The sequence below is a fragment of the Chanos chanos genome, chromosome 3 (genome assembly GCF_902362185.1).
Source record: "Chanos chanos chromosome 3, fChaCha1.1, whole genome shotgun sequence".
Taxonomy (NCBI): Eukaryota; Metazoa; Chordata; class Actinopteri; order Gonorynchiformes; family Chanidae; genus Chanos; species Chanos chanos.
This window is the reverse complement of record NC_044497.1, coordinates 4099296-4118132: the sequence shown is the minus strand read 5'-3', so window position 1 is coordinate 4118132 and position 18837 is coordinate 4099296. Positions and strand designations below refer to the sequence as shown.

Here is an 18837-nt window from a genome sequence, read left to right as displayed (position 1 = left end):
AAGTTTCTGTGGTTGGCTTCCAGTCCTGCAGGTGTGACTCTAAAGATGTGGATGCTGTCTATTTAAAAGGCTGTCAGTGCATGTTTTACAGGAATACTGTCTTGGGTTCTTCACACACTGGAGAATCATCAGTGTCCTGGGAGGGAGGGGAGGGAGGGGAGAGGGAGAGAGAGGGAGAGAGAGAGAGAGAGAAAACGCTGATGACGTTAAAACGTTCGTACCAGGGGCCACACACTGCTGAAGCTGTCAGCCGCTTGCATTAGCACTAGATGTGTTAGCATTAGCATTAGCGCTACGGTAGGCACATACTCGTCCTTGTCTGTGCAGGTCCAGCGGAACCCTCTGGTCTCCAAGATTTTGATCAGGTCCAGTATAGAACCCTGAGAGCAGGACTCTCTGCAAAAGGGGAGGGGGTGGGGGGGGGGGGGGGGGGGGTGCAGAAAAAAGGGCAAAGCAGTTGTCCAAACAAGAGACCTGTTGACATGTGTTGAGTCAGTAGCACAGCAAACACAGTTCTAGAACACTGGTTCTCAATCCTGTGTGCTCAGCCAATCAAAAGTGCTCCTGATGAGTTCAGTCAGGTAGGTAGAGCAGGGAAAGATGGAAAACATGCAGAGCAGGGCTCCCCCAGGAACAGGATTGAGAACCAGTGCTCTAGAAGATGTACTGAGTTTAAACCACACATTAGACCTATAATTAATGACTGTTCTGATGAACCCCTCTCTCCGAATTTTGCTTTTGAATCAAATTACACGTCAAGACGTACACGTAATTTATATAGAAAAGAGACAGATAAGCTGTTACATTGTTTTATCGTTTTTTTTTTGTTTTTTTTTTAAATCATTTGGTTTGAGAAGCATGAGGCTGATGAAGGATGAAGCCAAAAATGAACTCTTGGATTATGTGAGAATTATAAAATAAACGTCCAAACTCTGATTTGTCAGAAACTCCTCAGTGTCAACAATGAGGACACAATGAATCCAAATGAACTGTCAAAGTCCACCGATGGACCCCCACCCTCACCCCTAGGTCCCCTTGCACGCACACACACACACACACACACGAACACACACACACACACACACACACACTCACACACACACACACACACACACACACACACACACACACACACACTCACACAAACACACACACACACACACACACACACACACACACACACACACACACACACTCACACAAACACACACACATATCTTGTCGAGTCTCTACGTGTAGATATCACAGAAGAACATTCTGATATGGTGGCTGCAAAATTTCGAAAGACGCTTTTGGCATCTAATGCAATGCAGCTCTTTATGCACAAAATTAAAATCCTCTCCAACACAAAATGAGACTGAACAAAACTCTGTATCTATGTAATTACTGGTGTATCTTTTTTCCTTCATGTGGGCAAGGAGTTTTATACCAAAGTGTGTCTTCCATACGACTGCTCGCTGATACTCTAAGTCTACTCCCACCACACTTGACCTTTCCAAACATTTTTAACGACATTTAAAGTGGCATAGCTCTCTAGAACCGCACCCTTAGAACCATCTCTCTGTAAGTCAACCGTCAAGTAGGGACATGCATTTCTTAAACGATTTTTAACAAGAAAGTCACGCTAGCATGACATTTGAAGAAAAAGGATTTGTTTTCTAACACAAAACAGTATGCACAATGCACACACCCACACACACTCTTGCACAAATACACACGCATCCAAACACCTGCACAAATACACACGCATCCAAGCACCTGCACACACACACACACACAGATGTGATCATAACTCTCTTACACGAATGGTCCTTCCAAGTTTGGCACCACTTTGAGGTTAACAAAACTGACCATCCTGGGGTTCAGGTTGTCTAGCTCCACACTGCCAAACATGCTAAAAAAAACCAGAGACTCATTTATTCGGGTAAAACGTATTTTAATTGCAGCTTTCTCAACACATGATGTAACAGATAAAATTTTTATGAAACAGGACATGGTATGGTTTTAATCTGTCATCATCCTTACAGTCACTGTCATATGGACTGGAGCTGATTCCAGAACAGTTTAAGTCTGAATAGTTTTAGTCCCAGAACAGTTTTAGTGGTGATATGGGAGTGATTTTTCAGTCCTACCTCTTCCTGTTGAAAGCATTTGGGATCGATCCATTCAGCAAGACTGTGATGTTGCCACATGCTGCTGTTGCAAACTAGAGAAAAGAAAAAAACCTCAACACATTCAGCCCCTTAAACACAGAGCAACAGAATCTCTGTGTTGTGTTAGCAAAACCTTCAGAACTTATAAGAAATAAGACTTCGGTTTGATGGACTTGCATTTTGTGATGCTTGTTTCCACAGTGAGTAGACTGGGTGGTTCACACAGGTGGACCATTCGGGACAGGAGTTATAATCGAACCCTTGAGAAAAAGACAAACACAGATTTGGAGATTTGAGCCTGACTGAGACCTGAGTGATAAGACATGAGGGAGACTGTTTATGTGCGACATGTTTACAGGCACACAGTCTGTGGAGATGTCTAATAAATGAATGTCTATGACAGTATTACCAGAGAGGGTGACTGGACCCAGAGTGGTATTTAACACCGCTGGACATAAACTGTAATCCTGTTTTTTTTTCCCTTTGAAGGGGGATGTGTGTTAAAAAAAAGGAAAGGAGGGGGTGTCATTAGGACATAGGTTATGACACCACTGACACCTTACAGAGAACAAGGTTTCTGTTGCCATAGGAACAGCACTCAGTCCCCCCTTTAGCAGTATCCTCCCTCAAAGCATCTTGTCTCCAGTGTCATGTTATGAGGACACGTCTCCTGAGGAGGCGGGGGGGGGGGTTGATTCTCGGGACAGAGGGGAAAGTGAGGGAAATTAGACACAGAGACTCCTGTTGGCCTCTGTGAGAAAGCTGACGACAGCACAGATGCAAACCACTCAGTGTAGGCTGATGTGCCTGAACAAAAACCCCCAAACAAACAACCCCCCCCCCCCCCCAAGTATCTTTGATTGGACCAATCAGAGCCCAGAAATAGGTCTGGCTGAATGTTTGAGTGGCTCTCCAACAGAAACCATTAGTGAACTTCACAGAACGGTTGTTAAAAAGTTTCTAAACGCTTTGGTCAGATCTTCATCGTGCAGATTTGATTGAAAACTCATCCCAACAGATACTGACCAGGACATGCTGACAGCAGTCTTTCCATTAAGAACTGCACACCGCTTCACCAGAGTTCAGACTTCAGTCAACTCTTAAGAGAGTTAATGTCAGAGTTGCTGAAATGTGGTCCTGCAGGTCCAAAATCCTACTGGTTTTTCTGTCTCTGACCAGTGTGACCAGAGGGTGCACACTCCTGTTCTCCTGCTAAAAAAGCAGCCACCAGCCTCCAGTTCTGAGGGTAAAGTCAAAACGGGAGAACTTTGAGGCTCTAGACCTCTGGATTCAGGAACCCTGGAGTCCAACACTGGAACAAGAGAACGAGTCACAGATACAAGTTGACAACTGGGGTAATTAGTGCTGAAGCTTGCACTGGTGGAGACTTATTATCCAATAGTTCGTTTTTGTAATTTTCACTCTCAAATGACAGGGGTGTGTGCTACACGTTGAAAAGCAGGGTAATGCTTTGTTTTACAGTCCGATAATTACCAGGTATTAACTAGGAAATGAGATGGTAATAAAATACAGTTATTAGGAGAGTGCCCCCCCCCCCCCCCAAAAAAAAGACGGGACTGGAAGTACTAGATAATTTCCTGGGAAGTACATAGAAACCTACTAGGAAAATAGAGGGGTTAATGTTAGGGTTGTTACCATCTGGTTTCCTAGTAGGTTTCTATGTACATATCAGGAAATTATTTAGTACTTCCTATCCTTATAACTGTATTTTATTACCATCTCATTTTCTAGTTAATACCTGGTAATTATCGGACTGTAAAACAAAGCATTACCAAAAGCAGATTTTAAACTGTGACAGTCACTGCAAAATTTTATATGAGTTTCATAGCTGCACATAAGTGGGTATGCTATAGCTTCCTGTGGCATCCAGAGCTACTGTCAACCTCAGAGAAAGTCAGGGTGAAGACTTCCTGTGCAGCTGCACATACACAACAAACATGCACACACACACACACACACATGCACACACACACATACACCTACACACACACACACACACACACACACACACACACACACACACATCTTGTGAAACGACTTTTGTGCAAATTTCCTGGAAGAATACTGATTACTTAAGAGTGGCAGGTGGGGATGCACTGCCAAGATTTTGAAAGATATGAAAGACAGAGGAAGAGAGAGAGAAATGAGCTTCAGTCCAAAGACATAATGATGTAATGTTTTTTTTTTTTCAGTTTATTTACGGGAATGAGTGTGGTGGTACTCAGACTGAAACTACACAAGTTCCCTCTTTCTCTCAAACCAGGCATGGCCCCTGCACCCAGCTTTCCTCTTTCTCTCTCTCTGTCTTGTTCTTTCTATCTTTCTCACGGTACCTCTGTCTCTCTCCTCCTGCCCACACCAGATGAGGTCGTTGAAGATGTAGCCGACCAGCGTGTCCTCCAGCGTCAAAAATCTTCGCGTTACAGCTGAGTAGCTATGCATGAGGCCACGAGTCTTGCTCCAGAACAAGAGCTGAAATGAACAAAATACTAATTCTGCTTTAGACAGTAAAATGACTAAAACTAGTCTCTTTTTCAAACTGAGAGATCACATAATCTTCCCCAAACTATCTGCCATCACAAGTCCAGGCAAACCATCACGTTTTGCTTGTCTCATGTTTCACAATTTCTCCATTTCTACTGATGACTATGAATAAAAACAACATCTAAGCATAACTCTGACATCAGGTAAGTGAACAATAAAAGTGATCATTTAAAGTCTTGTAAACATTGGAAACTCATTGAGAGAAACTCACCTCTGCACAGACGCGGAGGACCCCTCTCACCCATTCTTTTCTTTTCTTTTGGACATATCTCACTGGTACTGGTTACTGGTACTAGTCAGTCACTGGTATAACTGACTCAAAATAGCCCACCTCCAAAATCAAACACTAACTGAATGTCTGTACAGTGAGCGAGAAGGTGTCTCTGTACTTTTGAAGCCAGCACACTCTGTGATGCTCCAACAAGAGAGCAGTTTCCTTCTGTTTTAAAACGACATTTCCAGTCTCCAAACAGGGATTTCTACTTCATTTGCCCTCAACAGTTTTCACATCACGTTTTGCTCCATATCTGAATCCAGCAGGACCAACGCTGACCCTCCTTTCTTCACTCCCCCTCAGCCAAATAACGTTTCACCTCCCTCTACTCCCCCTCAGCCAAATACCGTTTCACCTCCCTCCACTCCCCCTCAGCCAAATACCGTTTCACCTCCCTCCACTCCCCCTCAGCCAAATAACGTTTCACCTCCCTCTACTCCCCCTCAGCCAAATAATGTTTCATCTCCCTCTACTCCCCCTCAGCCAAATACCGTTTCACCTCCCTCCACTCCCCCTCAGCCAAATACCGTTTCACCTCCCTCTACTCCCCCTCAGCCAAATACCGTTTCACCTCCCTCCACTCCCCTTCAGCCAAATAATGTTTCACCTCCCTCTACTCCCCCTCAGCCAAATAACATTTCACCTCCCTCTACTCCCCCTCAGCCAAATAACATTTCAGCTCCCTCTACTCCCCCTCAGCCAAATACCGTTTCACCTCCCTTCACTCCCCTTCAGCCAAATACCGTTTCACCTCGCTCTACTCCCCCTCAGCCAAATAACGTTTCACCTCCCTCCACTCCCCCTCAGCCAAATACCGTTTCATCTCCCTCTACTCCCCCTCAGCCAAATAAAGTTTCACCTCCCTCTACTCCCCCTCAGCCAAATACCGTTTCACCTCCCTCTACTCCCCCTCAGCCAAATACCATTTCACCTCCCTGCACTCAGTTGATCATAAATTTGGCTGATGGTTTGGTTTACCTCTGCAGGCTGCATGTGTGTCAGAAATGAAAATTTGAGTAACTTTATCAACTGAAAAAAATCATACTTGTTCCAGGAAACGGTGAGCAGAAGGCAGAGTAGGACTGTTTTTCCCTCCGTTAAAAACAATACATAAATTGCCACACAGTATCCTGCCCTGACGGAAACCCCCGAAGAAGATTTAAACGATTAAAGTAAATTTGCTGCCAGAACACATTACATCACTCAAAAGCACTGAGAGCTTTTCAAATTCTGAAAAAAGCAAACAAAATACAAAAAAAAAACATGAACAAAACCTGAGGACACAGAGACAGCCGTGGATTGTTCTTGTGGAGTTTAAATGTACCTTATCACAGGGCAGTGACTGGGGTGTGAGCCGGAACATTCTGCGGTAGTCTTTCACCCGGACGCTGCAGGGATCTCTCCTTATCACCGCCTCCTCAAATTCCCTCCAGATCTCCTCACAGTTATATCTGCTTTACAAACACACACACACACACACACACACACACACACACACACACACATACACACACACACACACACAAAACAAAACAAATCTTTACAAATACCCACAACTCATAGATAATTATGAACGTGTTTGTAAAACTGTGTTATATAATCCAGAACGGAGTACATATATGACATCAGAAGTGTGACAGTAAAAAAAAAAAACTTAGTCATGTTCAACATGGTCAACATTTCACTGCTTATTTACTCTCCAGTGTGTATGACTTTACATAGAACATGGTTTATATTGACTGAACATCTTGTTAGTTAATTATTGTTTTTCTTTTACCCAGTTAACCTTGTTAGCCCTGTTCCTTCTGTTAGCCCTGTTCCTTCTGTTAGCCCTGTTCCCTCTGTTGGCTCTGTTCCCTCTGTTGGCCCTGTTCCTTCTGTTGGCCCTGTTCCATCTGTTAGCCCTGTTCCCTCTGTTGGCCCTGTTCCCTCTGTTGGCCCTGTTCCTTCTGTTAGCCCTGTTCCTTCTGTTAGCCCTGTTCCCTCTGTTGGCCCTGTTCCTTCTGTTAGCCCTGTTCCTTCTGTTGGCCCTGTTCCTTCTGTTAGCCCTGTTCCTTCTCTTAGCCCTGTTCCTTCTGTTGGCCCTGTTCCTTCTGTTAGCCCTGTTCCTTCTGTTAGCCCTGTTCCTTTTGTTAGCCCTGTTCCTTTTGTTAGCCCTGTTCCTTCTGTTGGCCCTGTTCCTTCTGTTAGCCCTGTTCCTTCTGTTGGCCCTGTTCCTTCTGTTGGCCCTGTTCCCTCTGTTGGCCCTGTTCCCTCTGTTGGCCCTGTTCCTTCTGTTAGCCCTGTTCCTTCTGTTGGCCCTGTTCACCCGGTTAGCCCTGTTCCTTCTGTTGGCCCTGTTCCTTCTGTTAGCCCTGTTCCTTCTGTTGGCCCTGTTCCTTCTGTTAGCCCTGTTCCTTCTGTTGGCCCTGTTCACCCGGTTAGCCCTCTTAGCCTTGTGGACCCTGTTCCCTCTGTAAGTCTTGCTTGCTCAGTTAGCTTTCCAATGTATTGACCCTAGTATGTTACCTGACCTTGCCTGTCTCTTGACTATGATTTGGAATAAAGTACTGGCCACACTTGGATCCAGCCCCCTCTCAGTTCCTGACACATATACACAGGACTGACACAGACAAGGGCAGGAACAGGTAGAGGGAACAGTGGATTCAGTGTTGAAAATTAATACCACAACCACTGAGAAATGTCTATGCTATTCACCATCTGTTTCCATCTCCAAGTTCAAACTAATACATGTGCACAGTTCCCTCACACCTGCATCTGCTCTCTGGGTTTATATAGCATTGGACCATCTACATCTGAACTCAACATTCGTTTTCAGATGCAACTGATCGCTTTTCACAGTCATAATATGGAGAAGAAAGTGTGTCACATTGCTTACAAGGCAGTTAAAACACAGCCCGTGCAGAGATTTAAATGAGTAACTACACGTTACGACGACTTCTTTTTTCTTTTTTTTAAATCTCAAATAAAACACAGACAGCATTTAAAGAATGAAACCAAATGGAGAGAGAAGACTTGCATCTCTCTCTCTCTCTCTCTCTCTCTCACTCTCTTTCTCTCTGACCACACAAAGAAAAGGGTATGCAGAGTTCATACTGTGTTGCAAATGTTGAGAAGTTTACCAACCACAATACCACAATGATATCCTGTGTGTGTGTGTGTGTGTGTCTTTTTTTCATTTGTTTTAACCTATTACCTAAATAAAATATGACACAAAATATCATTCAAATACATATAAAACATGCAATACAATTTTGGATTTCTTCTTTTTTTTTTGTCGTTGTTGTTTTGTAAAAAGAACATTAGAAAGATGAAGTGTATTACAGCTAAAGAATACACATAACTCTATCACGTCGGGCAGCATACAAACCCCACATTCAGGTAAAGTTAGTCAACGCAGATAAGATTACAAATCAAACTTAGAAAGTGCGCTGCATCGGTGCCTTGCAGAGGTAAATCCACGGGTGCTCTTTGGCAAAATACGTAATATGTCGTCAAACCCCCCCAAAAAAAAAAACCAAGGCACTTGTCAAAAACGGACAGTTTTAGGTCTAATTGGGGGATGTGTAACTTTTATGTTTTATTGTAATTTTCAATGCCGTTAGGTCTTCTGTGCGTTCTTTTGGGTTGCTCTCTCTGCCTCGCTTTTTCTCTCTCCCTCTCGCTTTCGCTTTCGCTCTCTCACTCTACTCCTGTTCCAGCCAAGCCGAAGCAATCTGTAACCCTAGCGACGGGTGGCACCAGGCTATAAAAAGGGTGATGGTCCAAGGTGCCGCTCTCTCCTCGCCCTCCGACTGCGCACTGGCTGGCACCTGCAGTGACGAACAGCTTTGCCCAGCACTTGCGATTCTGTTTCCGAAGGAACGTACGAACTCCTTATACTGCTGGCGTGAGTGGGGTTAAACCAACGCAATTTGGTTATGTATTGCTGTGCCAACGCTCTGTGTCTTTTACTTATTCGGTTTTCACTCGCTGATTGAGTTAGCGTTGTTAGAGGTTTGTTCTATTTGGTTTTACGCCGCGGAGGCAACGCCCTTAGGCCCCAACCATTTCGGCCCATTGTTTTATTTTTAGTAATTATGTTTTATAAATTTTATATGTATATTTTATAACTTTTTACTTGTAATAAAAGCAACCTTTTATTTTCTGTATCTGGGTCTTGGCCTGGCTGTTGTCCCGGAGATACACGGGAACCTAGTGCGGGGTACGTTCATTTATACTATACCTCTGTTGTACACCCCCTCCCAATTTGTGACACGCTCACATGTTAAAATTAAAAAGGCTTTGTTCTGACGGGCTCAACATATTTAAAAATGCGCGTTTCAGCAACTCTGAGTCTTCACCGGGGTGCTTTCTCTATGACAAACACAACACTATGGCTGCGACCAGGTAAAACGGTTAAGCAAATAATAAAACGTTACTGGGACATTGTTAATAGTGGCACTGTTCTGCGTTCAGCTTTTCAAGAAATGCCATCAGTGAGATATAGACGGGTGCCTACTCTTAGGGACAAATTGGTTTGTAGTTACCGCCCATCTCCTGAAAAAAGAACTTGGCGCAGTAACCACGTGGGCATTTACAGCTGTGGAAACTGCAGCCACTGCAGTATTGTGGTTAAGACTAATAGACCACATTTTCGGACGTTTTCTCAGATAAAGTTTCTTAAAATGAAATCTTCTATTAATTGTAACTCCTCTTATGTTGTCTATAGATTGGAATGTGAGTGTGGCCATTTCTACATTGGATGAACAAAAAGGAAGCTGAAAACTAGAGTGGCAGAATATAAATATGCAATTAGAACTGCTAACTTACAGTATCCCATAGCAACCCATTATAAGGAGGCTAACCATGGCAGTGAGGGTTCCCTTAGAGTGGTAGGTACTGAAATCAAGCATGATTACACCTGGTGTTAATGAAAAAAAATGATTTTTAGCCATTTTTGTACATTAAGCGTTTTAGTTCATACAAGTGTGCATGGTTATGTATGTGGACATGGTTGTACACGTTATTTTATCTCTGTTCTGATTCGTGTCATTGATTCATTTTTGTTTGTTCTTTGGGTTTTCCCTTCTGGTGGTTTGTTGGTGGACTTGGGGCTGTGGTGCTGATTGGCTGGGGACCTGCACAGCAGCTAATCAGCCATTAGTCATTAGACAGCTGGTTCATAGCCACACCCATTACTCAACTGTTTTACCTGGTCGCAGCCATAGTGTTGTGTGTGTCATAGAGGAGGCACCCTGATGAAGGCTCAGAGCAGCTGAAATGCGTAGATGCATTTTTAAATATGTTTTGAGCCCATCAGAATAAAGCCTTTTTAATTTTCCCACGTGAGTGCCTTGGCTTTTTTTTTTTTTTTTTGCTATTTTGACAAGATTACAAGTTGACTGCATCTCTGTAATCTGTTGCTGTGTCCCACACATCCTTGTATGAATGAAATTCTTTCTACTCTTACATTTTCCACTCACAAATTCTTCCAGATGTTTAAAGATGACAGCACTGAATCTTTCCACGACATTAAAATAGTTTTCTTCACTGTTCCTGGAGATGACAAAATAGTTGTAGACATTGATGAAGCTCTGTGGAATGTTTACTTGCCCATTGTTGGTTTGGTTCATTTTTTAAATGTCATGTTATGAGACGTGAATAGTTTTGTGATGTACATAGTTACTTTGGAGCACAATTTGACTGCTTCTGTTTATCATTAATCCTGTGCTCTGATAGGCTGAGGCGTTATATGTTCCTGTGCTCTGATAAGCTGAGGTGTTACATGTTCCTGTACTCTGATAAGCTGAGGCGTTACATGTTCCTGTGCTCTGATAGGGTCAGGCAGTATATGTGAGAGAGCGAAATGTTGGATGCGTGAGGAGAGCGAGACGGGGACTACAAGGTTTTGTTGTGAGGAAAAAGAAAAGTTCATGTTCACACAGTTCCTCAGAATAGTTCATTTAGCTCACCGGGAACTAGGCTTGACGAGGGTCACATAATCATAGCATCGACCGATCACGATCTGTTTTAGGTGAGGGGTGGTTCCTGGTCCAGTATTTACATAACCTGTGAGAAAGAGGAGGACAACCAGCCCTACAGAAGAGAAGAGACGAAAGAGTGTAATTCGGAGAGGATGAAAAAGAAGATCAGAAGTTTAAAAGAGGAACCAAACAAAAGAGACCAAAACACAGAAGAGAAAGATGAAGGTCAGAGAGTTAATAATGGTTCTTCAGATCTTTTGACCTGTATAGTGAAACTATAATCTCTCAGAGAAATCAGACCACGTCAGGTCAAATTTCAAAGTCCTCTGTCCATAACAAAACAATATTTTTACACACTGTATTGGCTTATAATAGATAAACTTACCTGCAGTGATACGGGACATGGTTGGCTCTCTGCTGCCCTCTAGAGATAAGATTTATTAATGCAGCTGTGTTAAAGAAGAAAAGGAAGAAGAATGAAGGCACTAATGTTACACACAGTAAGTATTAATGGTTCAGAGGAATCAGTACGTTAAACCTAAAAAAAACCCAAACTTGTATGTCCCATTGAGAAAAAAAGTCTCTTGTTTTTTTTCTGTCTCTCAGAATGGAAACAGCAGATGTGTGTTTTCTGAGATATTTTATTAAGACAAAAACAGCATATAGTTGTTACCATGGAAATGGTAAAAAGTATTACTCTCTTTCCTCTAAACCATCTTTAGCATTCTCTGAACAGCCGATTAACAAACCATAGATGCCATAGATTCATGTATGTTATGTCTGTTCAGATCTAGGTTTCAGTTCCAAAACAAATACCATTTAGTGTATGTGTATGTGTATATGTATATGTCTATGTATATGTATTTGTGTGTACGTGTGTGTGTGTCTGTGAATACCAGTCTTTCATGAAAAAGACTGGCTGAAGACAAGGTGGATGTTTTTTTTTTATCTTATGCAGAAGGTCAGTTATCAGAGGTCAAGGACAAAAGCCAGCTAGGTTTATGTCTTTGAGAGACACTGTTGAGACACTGTTGAGACACTGATATACTGAGGATGTAACTGTATGTAGTGTTCAGTTGTATGAGTAGATTACAGGGTTATGTCAGTGATGGTGCTGGTCATCCAGTGTGTGTGTTCAGTCCAGTACAGGAGGAACTGGTGTGTGCTGCTGACAGGTTAGTACTGATTACATTATCAGAAGGAATGTGGCCTCTGTCCTCAGGCCTAATTTATGCTTCAAACTTTGGTGGATTTTAGTCTCCGTGGGTAACGAGTGAAGGTAAACGCATGCACATACTGTATATATGTCTGCACATACACAAACACACACACACACACACACACACACACACACACACACACAGACACACAAACACATGCAAGCACACATACACACATACAGACACACACACACTCAAACACATGCAAGCACACACAGACAGACACAAGGACAATCACACACACAAACACACAAAAACACAAAAACACACAGTCAATCACACACAGACACACACAGACAATCACACACACAAACACACAAAGACACACAATCAATCACACACATACAATCACACACACAAACACACAAAGACACACAGTCAGTCACACACAGACACACAGAGACACAGACAATCACACAAACAGACACAAACACACGCAGACAGACACACAGACAGACACACAAACACACAATCAGTCACACACAGAAACACACAGATACACACACAGGCAATCACATACAAGCACACAGACACACACAGACAGACACAGGCAATCACACACACAAACACATGGACAGATACAAATCTCAAAACCTATCAAAATACTTATAAGATAGCAGTTGGCAATGTCCGAGAGCTGGAAAAAAAACAGTCCTCACTAAAATGTCCCTAAAACTAGACACCAATTACAGCTGTCTGCATTAAACTAAACATGCTGAGTTCATATCAGTGCCATCACAAAAACTGATACAGTAATGATATTAACAGTCGGTCAAATGTGGAGGCAGATGGGAATGAATCATAGCACATACCTCCATGGTGTGTCCTAAGAGAGATGCCATGTTGACTGAAGAGTGGGTTACTTCTGCGGTATCTGCACTGAGGCTGCAGTTGAGTACATTTTTCCCTCTGTTGCCAACAAGAGTTAAACTATCTTAGAACTCACTAACAGACAAACTCTCCAACATCTAACTCTTTCTCTCACACCCACACCTACACACACACAGACACACACACACACACACACACACACACTAGCCTCTTTCACGAAGTCCTGTTAGAAATACCAGACTCGCATGACTTTAATTATCTTGTCTCTAAGACAAGATCTTCACCAGTGGGTGGGTGGGACCAGAGGAAGGAACCTTAAATGCAAAGAGGAGGAGTCGGGTCACAGTGCTGGATTTCAAACGTACTGGATCATTCTTTTTTTTGATGAAGATAGCTGCCTCTAACCTTCTGTGTTGACCTGCAGATTTTTCATGGATGTTGTTTTTTTTGTTTTATAGAGCCTTTAATGTTTCAGATCAAATGAAAAACAAAAACAACAGAAAAAAAAGTCAGTGATCAGACTGTGACAAACAACACAAGCGACACTGAAGGACAGTGAGAGGTTCTTTACTGATCTGATCCACTTCATTGAGTGAAGGTGCTCTGAGGTGAGAGAACTGATCAGAGATCAGAAAAAAAGACCTAGGTCAAGCTAAAAGACTTGTGCAGCAAGAGATCACTGATCTGAGATGCTGGACCAAATTCCTCAGATCATTACATTTAATGTCTATACATCAGTGCACGAGATCTGTTAATGTGTTAATCAAATAGCTAGTTCATGTTTGCTAAGTGACACGTATTATGTAAAAAAAGAAAAAAAAGTCCAAAAATGATAAAAAAAGATTTACTGGCAGTCTGAATAGAGACTTACAGAGTGACAAATACACCTTATTATACCTGAACTAAAATGAAACACATTTGTACTGGTTGCGTAATGTAGTCTCTTTATAAGCTGGTATAGAGAGCCATATACAGAATGAAGATCTTTGTGTGATCAGTAATAATATAAATTATACAGGCTGCCCTACAATGAGATAGAAATAGAGAGCAGCTCCATAAAATCAAATGACTTTATTACACATAAGTTAAAAAAATGACAGAGATGACTTTGTATCTGATTCACTGTTTTAGTGAGAGCTCATCATAGTGTGAATTAATGATAACACTTCTCCTCAATCTTAGATAAAGAGTGAAGTTTCATTCCATTTGGCTAACACGTTTCCACACAGTAAAACACCTTGCAAATTTCGCGTTGCGAAATTTCTCACTGAGGCATGGTCGCGAAAACAGCAAGAAAGTCATCTAGCTGAAAAGTTCGAGTGCTTAAATGATAGTCTCAGTGGTCTACTTGACCTGACCGGAGCCATTGAGAGAGGTTTTCTGTACCGCTCTGACTCCGACTAATCTCATGAAACATGTAAACAACAACCCGTGTTGATGTAGACACAAATGGTTGCCGATACATCTTTTAATCATACACGTTTTCATGCTACATGTAGAATTTAGCCTCCGCCATCTTGGTCAGACTTTTTTCGTTACTGCCGCCTCTCTAGAAAACGTCACATGTCAAACACATCACAGGCTGAACTGATTGGTTCTCGTGTGGTTCTTATTTCCCAGCTGTGGAAACATACAGTAAGAGTCCTGCTGGTGTGAAAGTAAATCTCACACCCTGCTCAGAGGGGCTCTATGAATGTGGTGTGAAATGTGTGCAGAAAGGCATCATTTAAGCTGCTGTAGAAGCACACTGTGCCAGCAGCCAAGTCTGAATGTACTTGTGCTCTGATATTTGGGTAATGGGGTTTGAAGTTTCCACAGCTGCGCATTTCGTATCGCTCTCACTTAGTTTGAATGGGTGCGAAATTCGCACTGATGTTGTGAAATTCGTGCGAATTCGCAGATGCATGCGAAATTGAGATGGCGAATTTTCAACTTTATGCAAATAAGAACCACGCCACAACCAATCAGTTCAGCGTGTGATGGCGCGTGACGTTTCCTGGCAGCAGTAACGAAAAAAGTCTGACCAAAATGGCTACATCTGACATGAAAACATGTCCAAGTGGTCCCCGACTTACAATGGGTCGACTTATGACGTCTCTACTTTACTATGGTGCGGTAGAAACCATACTTCAAATTTTGAACTTTTCCCGGGCTAGCGATGAGTCGCAGCTCCACGTGTCTTGTGAGTGTACTGTCCAGGGACTATTTTATGTGTACGTCTACATGCGCAGTGATTGAGGGTATCATATAAGCCAATGTTAAGCAGAATATGGGTAGTTGATTTCGGACCGTCAAACTCTGCAGCAGGTTGATAAGTTGCACTAATAAATACGTTACACACACAGTTGCCTTTGTGTGTAACCCAGTCAAATTTAGCTTTTCATATAATTATTATAATTATTATAGTTAGACTGTTAAAAATTGAAAGTTTGTAAACTAATTAATAATTAATATTTATTCATTCATATACGGAAGTCCTATTCACTTCCTCGAGCTGTAAAGTTCACGCCCCTGGAGTAAATGTTTCTATTCGAAAATTCACGTTTTTTTTTCAATTAGAGAATATAGATCAATTAATCAATCAGAGAAGAGAGAGTGGAACTGCGAGAAATACAAATTGAATTAAAAGCGATCAGAAAATCAACCTTTTAAGATTTTTTATTTGTTTTTTTTTTCCATGAGAATAAGCCGGTTTTTGTTTTACTCATAAAAGAATTGAAAGCAATTCTCAAAGGAACTTGACGGAGTTTCCCTGCGCTTACGCGAAAGGACACCAAAGTTAGATGGCGAGCCACCCACAGAACTTGGAGACAGTGAGGAAGTGCAGTAGGATCTCTTTTCCGATTCCTTTTCCAAGCTTGGAGAGGTTTTTTTTTCTTATTTGATACTTTTGACTTCGTTGGACAATTGGATTTTTTTCCCTCCCGTTTGGACTTTGCTGCTTCTTCTACTTCTCCCGTCGAATACTACTACAAGCAACTAGAACAGCGGATGCGTGTGAGAGAGAGCCATTTGAACTGGATATTGAAATTGTAATTTCAATTGAGAATACCGTTTGTGTGTGATGAATTTTGTATATAATTGTTATCAGTCTTTAACGTTGTATGATTTAATTAAGGGTGCACTCATAGCTTTGTTATTTATATACAGTATTTGACTGTGTCCCTTTACTGTTGATATTTGATTGTATAGTGATATATTTGATACGTTTTATTTATTTATTTGGATTTAATACACATATAATTTTAATATAGCTCTACACAAATTATTTTAACTATTGAATAACCAGATTGAAAATATAAATAGATCTCTTTTAACTTCAGAAACAATTGTCATTCCTTACACCTCCATCGGACCTACTGGCCCCAAAGCATATTTAATCGGGTACTACTGAGGTACCTGTTACACCAATGGAATAATACGGAAGCCCTAAGATGCCATCAGTTTACATTTTAATTTTGATTCCGTTTTCTCGTGATAGCATGTTATTTTTCTTTATTTTCTCGAGATCTGGAGTTATTTATGTCATTATCATGAAACAACAAAATTTTGTTTTCCCATGACAATGATATAATTAACTCATTATCAGGGAAAACAGTTGTCTTCTCGAGATCTCGAATTAACCATGTCGTTATCTCGAGAAAACAATGTTTCGTTATTTCGTGATAATGACATAAATAACTTGAGATCTCGAAAAAAAAAAGAAAAATAACATATTATCATGAGAAAACGGAGTCTAAATTAAATGTAAATTCATGGTATTTTAGGGCTTCTGTAGAATAAAGCTGTCTGTGTTTATTCATCGAGTAATAACTTGAGCACCAGTCAGACGCGTGATCACAAGGGTGAACAGCAGATACTCTACAGCAGGGGTGGGCAAATCCAGTCCTGGAGGGCCATGGTCCTGCTGTTTTTCTTGTCGACCAACTAAATACAGTCTCTGATTGGCTGAAGAGCATGCACACCTGTTTTCAAAGTGAAAATCAACAGGCAGCTAAGAGGTGAAAACAAAAACCGGCAGGACACCGGCCCTCCAGGACTGGATTTGCCCACCCCTGCTCTACAGTGTGTTGTGTTGCCTGCGTTTCTGAGCACTTTAAGGTAGGCAAGGCTAAGCTATAGTGTTCAGTGGATTAGATGTTTCGACTTAGATGTTTTCGATTTAGGATGGGTTTATTGGAACGTAACCCCATCTTAAGTCGGGGAGCACCTGTGTATGATTAAAAGATGTATCGGAACCATTTGTGTGTATATCAACATGGGTTGTTGTTTTCATGTTTCATGAGCTTAGTTGGGGTCAGAAAAAAAACTCTCTGGACAGCTCTGGTTAGAAGCAAGTAGACCACTGAAACCATTATGGTTGCACTGGAACTTTTGAGGAACTGTTTTCGTGAACACAGCCCCAGTGCGACATTTCGCAGTGCGAAATTCACAAGGTGTTTCCTTGTCTGGAAACCTAGTGTTACCCCAGCAGACAATAACCTACCCTGTCAGAGAGAAAATTCATGATTCTGGGTGAAGAAGCTAAATGACTTGTCATCAATCACAAACATTTTTTTAATCTACTCCCACAGACACTCTTATGCCTAACTGCAATGTTTATTGTTCCACCCCACTCCACCTCCCAGTAACAGTGCTCATTTAAAGCCTCTCTACACATAATGTGACTATAATACTTCAATCTCTCAGGATGATCTGTTTATGGCTGTTGTGTTAGAGTTCATGTTACAGTTCTCGGAGAGAGGGAGGTTTCTGTGTGCTGTGTTCAGGTCCAGTGTGAACTGGCAGGTCTGTAGACCAGAGGGAAGTTATCATTGTAATAGCATTATTGTCAATGACTGCAAATGTCTTAAAATATTAAATTTACTGAATATCAGACATGAGGGCATTTAGAAAATGTAGAGGCAACAGGGCTTGTCTCTGTTAGAAATAGTAAATGACAGTGGAAATAATCCACTGATTTATCCATCTTAACCAAATGTCTCCTTAAATTGGAAAGGAGTTTGCATTGTTCTCTCAGTAAATGGCTGAAATATCATATGGCATAGTGTAACCTCTTGTTACTGTAAGAGATCCTAAAGGCATTCCCACAGAGAGTAATGTATGCAATAGGAAACATTCATTTATTTACAAACATTTACAAAGATTGGTCAGCCTTCAGTGCATTGGATACAACCTCAGGATACAGCCCTTAGATGCCAGGAACTAGCTGTCCTTTTTTTGGACAGTTGTTAAAAGTTGTTCTTTCTCAACCTGAAGTTAAAGCTGCTTTAGAAAAGAATGCTGGAGTGCAGATAAAATGGACTACATAAATGTTGCAAGAGAGAATAAATCCATGCTGGTAAGATCACATACATGCTACATGCTAATACCTAAGAATTATGGCTCGCTATCTCAGCTAGGCTCTACCCTGTTCTGTGATATCAAAGGCCTGATTTAATTAAACTCACAAAAGTAATGGGTTACGTTTAATCCTGTACAACTGCAAACACGCTGATGAATGCTAGTTAATGTTACATTAGTTACATTTTCGCTAAGGTGAGGCTTACTTATCAGTCCTGTCTCTTAAATAAAACTAATGTTCATCGTGAGGCCATAGCAACTATTTTCCTATTTCCTGATTACTCTCTCTTCAATCTAAAACGATCCATCAAGTTTGTTCGCTGTCCTCTTTTTTTTCCCTTCAGAGATGAATGAATAGATAGCAAATACAGCGATGATGTTTTTTGCTGTGGCATTTGAAATATGAATAAAGAATACTACAATGGGCCATAAAGAGTACGCTTAGCAACAGTGAACAGTGACAGTATTCTTAACCTATTTCAGCA

General features: G+C 41.5%; 1 protein-coding gene across 1 annotated transcript; it reads right to left on the bottom strand.

The window, feature by feature from the left end:
* Positions 1-85: 85 nt before the first annotated feature.
* LOC115806387 (ADP-ribosyl cyclase/cyclic ADP-ribose hydrolase 1-like) lies at positions 86-11362 on the bottom strand. The gene is made up of 9 exons (XM_030767063.1): positions 11344-11362; positions 10947-11070; positions 6317-6443; positions 4508-4646; positions 2331-2413; positions 2133-2206; positions 1802-1894; positions 222-396; positions 86-136 (listed from the first exon to the last, which is right to left on the bottom strand). Exons 1-9 carry the CDS (start codon positions 11360-11362, stop codon positions 86-88), a joined length of 885 nt encoding a protein of 294 aa, XP_030622923.1.
* Positions 11363-18837: the final 7475 nt, after the last annotated feature.